The sequence below is a fragment of the Strigops habroptila genome, chromosome 2 (assembly GCF_004027225.2).
Source record: "Strigops habroptila isolate Jane chromosome 2, bStrHab1.2.pri, whole genome shotgun sequence".
In the NCBI taxonomy this organism is placed as follows: domain Eukaryota; kingdom Metazoa; phylum Chordata; class Aves; order Psittaciformes; family Psittacidae; genus Strigops; species Strigops habroptila.
Window position 1 is genome coordinate 93,491,443 of NC_044278.2, and position 11,624 is coordinate 93,503,066.

The 11,624-nt window shown below is 45.1% G+C and overlaps 1 protein-coding gene across 13 annotated transcripts in view; it reads right to left on the reverse strand.

The window, feature by feature from the left end:
- The window catches only part of TSC22D1 (TSC22 domain family member 1), a 94,085-nt gene extending 82,985 nt beyond the window's left edge, over positions 1-11,100 (reverse strand). For 5 of the 13 annotated variants that reach the window (XR_003990231.1, XR_003990232.1, XR_003990233.1 and 2 more), the window contains exon 1: positions 7,138-10,270. Coding sequence is in view for 8 of the 13 variants with exons in the window: in XM_030477378.1 (XP_030333238.1) it covers positions 7,138-10,010 (2,873 nt within the window). In the remaining 5 variants the exon portion in view is untranslated. Of the gene's footprint in view, positions 1-7,137; positions 10,273-10,622 lie in introns of those variants that run through there. The other 8 variants (XR_003990230.1, XR_003990229.1, XM_030477374.1 and 5 more) reach the window with 4 other exon arrangements.
- Between the last annotated feature and the right edge of the window lie 524 nt (positions 11,101-11,624).

The window sequence follows — 11,624 nt, forward strand, 5'->3', positions numbered from 1 at the left end:
ATGTTTGGCTTCATATATGAAGCACATATGGAGCAACACATGGAGCATCACTCAAGACTGAAACATATTCCTATGTTTCTATAGCCCAGTTTAAACGGGTTTCTTCCTGTTGTGGTGGGGTTTTTTTAATAATCTATATAGCATTATTTTAAACTTACAGTAGTAACGTTTAGGCTCAATGTACACTTTTAAGTATTATGATAAAAAGACTAGCAAAAAATCCAGAAAATTAACTGAATTACAACAAAAAAAAAAAAGTTAAAACAACTTAGCTGAAGTCAAGATCCATAAGTGTAACTTAAGACTGTGGAGTAGAAAAAGATCAAAAAGGAGTAATTTCTGACATACAAAAATTAATGCCAAAATAATTTAAAGAAATTGTAATAACAAATTGCTTGCTCAAAGAAAAATGGCAACCAAGTTTAGTGTGACTTTTTTCCCCTAAAAAAGTGTTCAGGATTATACTTTGCAAGTGCAAAAAAATTCATTAAATTTCATTTAGTGAAAGCATAATACTGCATTTGAACTATTATGAGTACCATTCTTGATCTCTGCATAGCATCCAAGTCAGAAGTCTTCATTAAGTAGGTAACAACTCAGTCCATGAGGTAACCAACACTGAACTATAGCTATCACAGGCAATACTCTAGCATTTGCACGTATGGGATCATTAAAATCCCTGCCTGCCAAACATTCATAACCTCTAACTCTCTCTTGGGAAAGTCTGTCCAGCTCCAGTGGAAGATGGAGACTCCTGCATATAACTGCAACCACAAACCAAATCCTGCGTCAGACACCAATAACGCATTATAGGTGCTTGGAGGCTTGCACAAAATGAGCTGATAAGGGTTTCTACACCACAGCTGACTGTGGCACATTTACTATCTTTGTTAGCAAGTTCTAAAGGCACAGCAAGAGTTAAAGTGTTGCAAGCCATTAAAGCCAGAAGGATGATCAGGTGCTCCAATTTGATACCGCAATTACGCGGCACTTCCATCATGCAATTCCTAGCTGTGAATGCTTCAGAACAGGCTAAAAGAAATAAAGTGGTATCTCTAGTCGCTCAAGAGCTCCTTCTATCTTAGCTTTAGGCTACAGTTTCTGGTACAATCACATTGAGAATAAACTAGTTCCTTATTTGTGGTGATCATTACCATGAAATAATTTACTGAATAATCTTACCCTTAGTCCCTGCTTAGTCTGCTGTTGAAGCATGCTTTCGCTTAATATCATCGCCTTTGGTGGCCTAAGAGCAGTAAATGAAAGGTATAGGCCCACTTCAAAAAAAATGTTTTCCGTCATTTGTTGAAGTATAATACATATCATACATAGCACATTTTAGCCTCATAAATTAATCAAGAAAAGAACCGGTGCATTAAATCAATGAGAACAAAGACATACCGTTCTCTTCTGTTCTTTTTTACATTTCATCTACACCAATCTGCAAATCCAGATCACAAGTTATTCCCCAAAAGGTCATAGCAAGGATATGCTTGCTATTATTACACTGATATCCAGGTATGCATAGTCATTTCTTCTAAAAGACTTTACTAGCAATATTATTGTTTACAACTTGATCTACTTCCTAAGATGACAGAGACAGATCTGAAAAGACTTATTTACTTTATTACCCTCTGCGAAGTGCACAGCATTATTACAGGTGGGTTTTTGCAGCACAGGCATGTTATCCATATGTCTATTTACCTACACTTAAGCAAGATACATTAACATTTTGGGGCGGGGTGGGTTTTAGGGTTTTTACTGGGGAGAGAGGTGGTATTATTCTTTTCATCTCCCATCCTCAAAACTTTGCTAGTTTACCACTGTTACAGTCATCACTCCATTGTAGCATTATCTAGATCACAGTAATTTCTAAAGGCTGGAACACTTCACTACCAATACACGGACTGACAAACAGATAATTCTGATTTCCAGATTAGCCTGTAAAGAATGCAAATCTTAAGACAGTAACAAAGATTGCTTTTCAACATGAAATATTTTTAAACCTTTTGTTTTTACACACACATACATAGATGATTTAGTCTGCTTATACACTGACAATTTCCAAAGAGCAGCCAAAGCTGTAGCACTCAGGAACATTTTCTGGAAATCACATTATCAGCTGGAGAGATACACTTCTCAGCATCTCCAACAATCTGCCTTAAGTGCTAAATTACTGCTTTTATAACCCCCTGAAATCTGAATTCTTCCTATCTTTAAAGACAATGCAACACCAGGCACTGTAGCAATCCTTAGTTCAAGGCACACCATGGCGTGTGCAGATGCAGAGAACGCATCTATAAAAGACACGGGGAAAAGGTCTATCCAAACAGTTACTGGCACCTACAGTCGGCCAGCAGATACACAAGGTGCAGGCCTTAAACTCCTTATTGTTCTTTACTTAGAGCAGAGAGCTGAAAGTCAATTCCATCAACAGTAGGTATTTTATTTCATCAGATGAAATGAGAAGCAGGACTTCTCAGCATGACACAACAGCAACCACATTTTCTTTGCCAAAGCGCTCTCTCTTTATTCATGTGACTTGTCATTACTGAGGGTAACTATGTTTTCAACTTCCATAAATAACCAAATTGAAGATATGAAGAGACTTTTTGAACTCAACTTATGCAATTTTCAAACTGGTGGCAAGACTCTGAAACAAGTTTAAAATCTGAAAAATGGAGAATAGCAACACTGCCTTTAGGATGCAAGTCCAGAAACACCACTGGAAATCTATGCTAAGCCACCATAAATCCTTTGTTTTGAAGTATCTTCTAGAAGTATCTCCCTTTTTCATCATACACACAGAAGCAAGACCTACAGCAAATAAAAAGCCCAAAAATAAAAACTCTAAAACAGCTTGGAAAAAACCAAATAAAATAGTGCATCAAAAATAATGTTGAATTGAAATTTCCCATTCTACTTTAATGTTTGCCACATCTTACTAACATCTTCAACAAATACTCAGTTACAGCTGTGAAAATCTCATCCGCACCTGTTCAACCTTCCTACTGCTCCCATATATGATGAAAATTGATCCAATTTCCTGACTGCATTCTTGCTTTACAAGTCAGAATACTACTAGTTACTACTACTAGAGATTCTCAAAGGCTGTTCACAAGTCTTTCAATTCTCACGTTCAGCTTTAGGCTTCCAGCCCTTCCACAGACTTAGTAACAAGCTAAAACATATACCCTATACAGAAAATATCCCCTCCACTTTTTTTCCTAGCTGTAAAGGGATCTTTTAATAAAAATTTCTCTTGAAAAATAAAATTATGAGATTGTCAGATAAGAAAGAATATCTCTCTTGATGGTTTTCTGTGCTTCTCACCACCTTTTCCTCCTATTTTGCTTCGCTGTTGGATGAAATGCACAAACAGGTGAAAAAAATCTTGCATCAGACTAAAGAATGAAAGCAATTCCATGGAAAATGCTGTCAAGGACAGGGAGGCAGTTATTAGCTCTCTTATCCTTCATTCACAAAATCTGCTTTTGAGTAATGGTAAACAACATTTGAGATTAAGTTAAAATATTTCAGTTAGAGCAGCCTTTATAAATGCATCAAAATACATTGATTTTTTTAAGTTTTCACCTCACAGGTAATTTAAGAATTATACAAGTCTGTACAAAATCCTACTGCAAGCATCCAAAGCATAATAAAGTATAGTCTAGGAGAGATGTAAAATTGATTTGAAACACTAATTATAAATACACAAAAGAATTCACTGAAATAGAAGTATTTCCCCATACTGAAGTTTCAAAAGCATAAAAGAAATCTTCTGCAGTTCTAGAGATGAAATAGTAAGCTCAAAAGACCATATCTAAAATTGACAGGATTTAATAACTGAACTGATATATCAAGATAACTAATGCAAAACCAGAAACTATATAAGAATCAAACACTAAAATGAGTCCATACCATGATTCAAGCGAAGAAAATAAAAAGTGACCTGCATTTTTGTAGATGGAAATATGAAAAGAGAGGATGAACCTACAAACATACAAACATCTATGGCATACCCCACAGGCTGAAGACAGACCAGTAAGGAGAACTAGGGTTAGGGGGTTTTGTTGCATTTGTTTTTTGGTTGGTTTGGTTTTTGTTTTGTTTTTATAAATACAGAAACTGTAATAGTATTATTTGTATCCTCTCTTTAGTAAAGTTTGTAAATTGATTTTCCATACAGCATTCTGCCAAGCAGCTTTTTTGTTAATCTTTACTATGACTTGAAATAAGAGATATTAAAAGAATCATTCATACCAGGGAAATAAAGGTTACAGTTTTCAAAGCGCATACACTCCACACTGTCTATATTTAAAAGGCCATGCCCTGATAATAGTCATAGAAAGAGCTGCAAATGGTATTCTAAAAACTGAACAGGGCTAAAGATTTGAAGATACTGGCACATCTTTAAACGCAATTATACACAGGTTTAAGGAAAGCAGAGAGTTAATCTAAACGAGGCATTACATGGGTCAGCTTTTTTTTCAAAGACACACTAAATGGAATTTTACAGCTTCTTTACTGGCCCAATTATGTCATCAGTTACTTCTTTCTTCTACCTTCTCCCTTGCCAGGTTTATAATCACTGGGGATGTATCGATATAAATCTTCAGTGATATATATGTGTATGCACGAGACAAAGAAATGAGGATTTTACATGCTTACAGTATACCTGCTTCTTAAATGTTTGTGTACTTTTACAATACACTACCCTTTATCTCCTGTAAAAGAGGGAATAATCTAACAGACAAAAAACTTTCTAGAGAACTCTAGTTAGAGAAATCCAATGGCCAGAGAAGTGAGAGGCCAAGCAGAACAGCACATCTTGCAGCACCTTTAGTGACTAATGAGGTCTAAGCTCCAGACCAAAAGAAATTCCAGTCAAGATGACAATACAATTAATACATTGCCCTGACATGCCATAGAAGAGGAAACAGAAGCAATGGCACTAAGATTTTAATGTTACAGATATTAGGGAGAAGTGCTGCTGTAAATTATCTGATTGTACAAAAGTGACCTGACCACCACTGCCATCAGAAAAAAAAAAAAAAAAAAAACCAACAAACCACAATTATTTTTGGTCTCTATTTAACAGAGTCATATCCTGCTCTGTGTAAAGAATCTAAATGATTTTCCAACTGCAGCTAAACAAAAGTGTAGTCTACCTGGAGATGACAGATTGAACAAAGACACAACGTGCACGGGAGAAGAAAGGATATGATCTTTGGCTAGCTAAATAACAGAGGAAGAAGGTATTTCTGGCTATTGTTACCCTGAGGGATTTAAGCATTCTGGAAAAACCACCAATCATGACAAACAGCTAACATATGCTCTTAAAATCAGGGTACAGTCACATGCTAGATGTCATTTTCCAAAACAATGACTATCAATGAGCTTATGATCCTCTTACTCAACCCTGAAAGCTTAAGGAGCTTTGGTTGGATGCTTGGTTAGAAAAAAGCAACACACAAAACACCACCAAACACAAACAGGATCCATGAAGAGCAGAATTAATGTCCTGCTGTAGAAAGATCAAAGGAAGGAAAATGAAAAAACATTTGAGAAAATTGACTGCTAGTAGCATACTGGTGATACTGTGGGCTTTAACACCTCAGTCTGTCTTCTACCACCTTCACATACTTATTGACTAAAAAACATAATCAGAATGAAACAGTGTTGGGACTTGTCTTCTAGCACTCCTCGAAGACAAGCTGCTACTCATTACAGCTCTCTGGCATCTTAGAAAGACATGATGAAAGCCACTAAGGCAGTCAACACCTCATGATCAACATAATCAGAGACCGCTGATAGAATTAGTATTTTCAATATTGAGAATCAAGCCTCTCCCAGCAACCTGGTTTTTTTTTTGGTAGGTTTTTTTTGTTTGGTTGGTTTGTGTTTTGTTTTGTTATAAAATTTGGCCACTGATACTACTCCTGATTTAAGTTATGGCACCAAGATATTTAAGAAGTACTTCACCTCCCATTGCTATGGCATTTTCCCCACCATGTAAGTGTTTACTGCCTTTTCCCCCCCCCCATCCAGGTCTTCAGTTTTTCTTTTCTGTCCTCTCCCACATTCTCAAGGCAAGTTATTTATCTCAAAGTTACTTCTTCTATTAACATAGCTGCTGCTTAGACAAGAAGTTCTTTGGGAGAACCACCACAGTATTCCCGTCCATTTGTAAATGAGTATATATATAAACAAGAGGTCCTCAATACGGCGAGGAATTTCCACACGTAATTAATATTAAACAATTGCACTTTAGAACCACCATTCAGATCGCTTCAGCCTGCACATGCAAGGGCCTTTCACAGCTGACACAGCTTCTCTGCACATGCTGTCAAAGAAACAAGACTATTCACATGCACATACTATTAAGACCTGCCAATGGTCACTTCTCTGAAAAGGTGCAGGTGGGAGAACATGTGCAGTTTCTTACTGTGACTGCAGAGAATCAGTGCACCAGATTCAAAGGCTCACCACTCCTCCGCAGGCCTGAGTGGCTCTCAGAATGGATTAATGCTTTGAAGCAAAACCACCAAGACCAAAAGTGCCCCAAGTTCAATTTCAAGAGCCACAACAGTGTGGCTGAACCTCCCTTTTCCCACCATACTCATTTGCCTAAAGCGTCTCTTGGCTGTGAAAGAGAAGGCTTCTACATACACCACAGACTCGCAACTGGTTCAACCCGAGTAAAGTCAATACTTGAAAAAGAGAAGCAGAGGCAGGATGAAGTCTAGGCTTGTAAAAAAAACTCTACCTAAGAATAAATATTATTTCAATATAATAAATAATCTAAACTACAATCACCGCTAGCATACCCACATTCCACAGTATTCTTTTGTCTTCCTCTATACAATGGGAACATACACACTGTCACAGATTGTTAAACACAGTTTACCCACGCAGTAGTTTCAGAGCATAATCAATACAACCCACCCCCTCAAGAGAAAAACAAGTCTTTTAATATAATACCTACATGCGCTGGGACCTGAGGAACAACATTTCTAATTAGACACAAACATCACGCTGCTTCATTTCACAGAATGGCTGTAACGAGACCTGCAAGTTAGCGCAAATCAAACTATCAGGCAATCTATCTTTTAATAAAGTTACAGGCAGTCTTACCTCTCATCCTCACCATCTACGAGAGGTGTTGTCAATGGCAGCACCTTCAGTGGAAAGAGGGAAGCGGAGGACGGCACGTTGCTGCTACCGCCATCTGAAACGGCTGATGCTCCAACACCACTCTCGCCACTGGGAGCTGGAGGTAAACCCACCAAGGAAGGTTCTGTAGGGCGTCTGCCATCTTCAATTTGGCTTACAACGGACTGAGCTAGTGATTGTGCGGGGAACTGGGTAGAGCTTAGCGGCATCTGCTGTGGCACACTCTGTGCCACCGGCACACCTATACTCGTTGATATCAAGGGAGGCTGACTAACACTTTGAGCCAAATTCCCGTTCTGTACAGCCGAAGCTTGTGCTATGTTCTGTGGCTGTCCCAGACCTATAGAAGCAGAAGGTATGCCAGGAGGCACAGCTGAACCAGCTTGACTTGGTGCAGGAACAGTACTAGCAGAAGGTATAGGGCTAACCGCAGGCAGCTGCTGGCCAGTCATCCCTTGGACGACAGATTCCACTCCTTGTGCCTGTGGCTGTACAGGTAACAAAGTGTTCTGCTGAGCAATGACCATTTGCTGAGGAAGGCCTGAAGCACTAGCCTGTAATCCCTGCTGCATTATTCCTGTCTGCACAGGCTGCACTACTTGTGAAGATGGAGGAGCAGCCGTTGACGGCATAACTGGAGGTGGAATTTGGTTTGCAGCAGATGGTGGTTGCACCACAGCAGCTACACTTCCTTGCTGCCCAACATTCAGCATTTGACCACTGGTACCTACACCTGGTATTGCTGCTGGAGCATGCGCAACAGGCTGAGCTGGGGCAGCGGCTGGATGTGCTTGCACTGAAGGCTGCATGCCCTGCGCCTGGGCAATGGGAACCGGTTGCCCTCCTCCTACTCCTGTAGAACTAGGCTGCATGGCAGGGGCTGGAGTCTGAAGGATCTGCTGATGCTGAATGTAGTCTGGCATAGCCCCCGTCACAGAGTTTTGGTTCACCGGCTTAACATGACCTGCGGCCATCTGTGTAGGAACTGTCTGTTGCTGCTGCTGCTGCTGTTGTCCATACTGCAACTGCTGCTGCTGCACAACTGGCAAAGTCTGCACAGGCGGCACCGGCTGAGAATACGGTAGCTGCTGTTGAGCCATACTTTGAATGGCAGGTTGCTGGTGGCCCATAGATGGGGATACACCTAGTATATTAACTGGGGCTGGCTGAACCCCAGTAACAGTGGTTAGACTGGCCTGTGCAGGAGGTTGGACCCCTGGCTTCTGCTGTGGATAGTTTACTTCTTGAGAATGCAGCTGGACTTGTGCAAGCTGTGATTGAGAAACACTCTGTGGTATACTAGATGCTGGAATTGCCGGAGGAGCAGCACTGCTAAAATCCATCTGCTGCGGACCCACACCTTGAAACGCTTGCTGCTGTACCACAGGAGGTGCTCCCATTTCTCCACTTCCCACACTTTCTGTATAGTGACTCAGTGTGCTTACATTGCTGCTAACAGAACTCCCACTGGTGCTCTCCCTTTCAGAAGTCACTTCAAGCGGGTTTTGTTTTATTGTCTCTACTGCTTTGTTTACTGCTACTCCTTCTGAAACTGCAACAGTGTTTTCTTTATCATAGAATTCAGTGCATGTCCATCTACCTTTTTTGAAAGGTTCAGAACTAGAATCTAATTTTACAACCCTAAACCTTGATGTGCCAGATGCAGGCTGCTGCTGGCTTGATCCCACTGCCATTCCTGCAGTTGGATTAGTAACATTGTTAATGACACTAGAGGAAGCACTCGTACCATTGCCAACACCACTCAAGATATTCACATTAACATTGCTGCTAGTTCCAGACAAAGCATTTACATTACCAGTACTCGTGATGTTGCTCAAGTTTATAGTACCAATCACACCGCTTGCCACACCAGAGCTACCACCACCCATATTATTTAAGGTACTAGTTCCGGTAGCAGGACTTACACCTAAATTGCCAGGAGTACTCGTAGTGCGGATATTAGACACGACAGATGCCGGGGAACCAGTGGATGATGCAGCAGAAACTGGTGCAGTTGATACAGCACTGTCAGAGCTTCCAGTTGTTGATAGTTTTCTAAATGATGGACTGGGCGGTGGTCCTCCAGAAACCGGGGCACTGCCCACCCCAGGATGCGACGGATGGTGGTGTCCATGATGGTGGTGGTGAAGATGGTGGTGGTGATGAACATGATGGGGGTGAACACTTCCATTGATCACAACACTCTGCTGTGGGTGATGAGGCAGAGGAGCATGCTGCTGAGGAAGATGAGGCTGGTTTGGAGAAACAGCCCCAGGAGTCTCTGCCTCTTGGAAGTTATTTAAAGTCTCTTCAGAGGAGCTCCTCTCAGGTTCTCCCAAGTCGGTGGCCCTGGATAAAGAAACATCCAAGATTTCCGAAGACGACAGATCTTCAGTGTGGGACTCGTCCAGGTCATCGTAGCTTTCTGTATCCTCGGCTATGCTGTTATTAGAGCTCATACTAGCTGATATTTGAGCAGGGGTCACGCTGGTGATTTGGAAGCCACTTTTCTTTTTCATTTGAGCTCCAGTCTGTGCAAGAGGCTGTGGCTGGAGCTGCGACTGCGAGAGGAGGTTCAGGCTTTGTGGAGGAGGGGGTGTCGGCTGTGGACCCGCTGATGAAGATGCTGCAGGAGATGGAGGCGGTGGCTGGACCAGCAAAGGCGGCTGATAATCCTCGGCAGAGAGGGCAGCGCTCCCAACGCCGGTACCTGGTGCAGTGGGAGCAGTAACGCAGCTGCTGCCGCTGCTACTGCTGCTGCCCCTTCTAGGATACATTGCCGGGTGCGCCATCTTCCTAGCACTAATGTCTGCGGCTGAGTCAGGCTGGTGCATTGTATCGGGTGTATTTTAAGAGTGCAATCCCCCGGTATGGAGAGAGACAGACACACACACACACACACAGTTAGCTTTGCGCTCACGGCAGGGCAGAGAGACACCACGCACAACCCCCCCCGGCTCCCGCAGAGCACGGGCTGAGGCGCCTCGGCACCGCCGCTAACCAACCCCCTCCCCTCCTCCTCCCCTCAGAGACAGGGAGGGGGCGAGGACCGGTCCTCCGCCGCCTATAGATTAGCGCCTCTGAATGTGACACTTTCAATCCTCCGCCATTCACTTTCTTTCTCCCTCTCTCCCCCCACCCCCTTTTGATTGCCACCACCACCCCCCTCCTCGGCCGCCACCCCCCGACTGCGTCTCTCCCCGGGGGTGGGCAGAGGCCGGAGGAAATGCCGGTGGCCCCGGGGCGAGCCCCTTCCTCCCCGCGGCTCGCCGGCAGCCGGCAGAACCGCCCTCCCCGCGGCGGGCGCCGCCGCCGGACCGCCGCCTCCTCCTCCTCCTCGGCGGGGTGAGGGCAGCCGGCAGGCCCTCAGGGCAGCCCGGCGGGGCGGACGGCGCCCCTCGCCATCACCGCTGTAGTAGTAGTAGTAGGAGAGCGCAGATACGTACAGGACTGGCGCACAGGAGGGCGGCAGCGGCAGGCTGAGCCGGGCAGGGACATCCCCGTCAGTGGCAGCCATGGAGCTGAATCATTTTGGGTATTAAAACGACGGAATAAGGAGAAAAGAAAAGCAGCAGCAGCAGCCCGACAAGAGAGTCCATGAAAAGGAGGGAGGGAGGGAGGAAGGGGGAGCCAGCCAGGCAGGCAGCCTCTCTCTCCTCCCTCTGTGTCTGGCTGTCTCTGGAGGAGGCTCCGCTCCGCACGCTCTTCCTTCCCCCTCCGCCTCCTCCCCCTTTATAACAGGCGGCACCCGCTCTTCCTCCGCAGAACCGCGCCTGGGAACAGTCCTCCAGCCGCGTGCGCGCCTGCCCCGTCCTTTCTTCCCCGCGGGTCTGGCGCGGCCGCCCTGCCGCCTGGCTCCGTCCGCCGCCCGGTCCGTCCCCCGCCCGGCCCCGTCTCCTCGCGGAGCGCTGGAGGAGGGCGCTGCGCGGGCTGCTGGGGGAGGGGAAAGCTCGCCAAAGGGGAGGGCAGGCGAGAGACAACGTAAGATGGCGGCGGCCGCCGCGCATGCGCGCCCCGCTGGCAGACATAAAGCCCGTCTGGCCGAGGCCGGCGGAAATAGGCTCGGCTCGCGTGGCGGAAATTGCCGAGCGGCGCCGAGCCCGCGGCGGGGGAAGGGCGGGGGGTGTCCCGGCGTGGCGGCGCTCCGGGGTGGGGAGGGGGCGCAGGTTTCCCCCCGGCCGCCCCCTCTGCCTCGGGCCCGCAGCATGACTGTGCCTCACATGACCCGCCGCCTCCCTCCCCCTCGCCTCAGCTCCGTTGCAGATTTATTCAAGTTATTCATCACCTTCTCCTTCCTTCCCCTCCCTCGGTCCAGAATATTCCTGCCCGTTCCTTCCCCCTGCGCATGGGGACAGCGGGGGCGCCTCGCTCGGAGGCCGCCTTCCCCTTTGTGCCTCCCCGTCCCCCGGCGGGGGTCGCGGCGGGTGACTCCCTTCACGCCCCGAAAT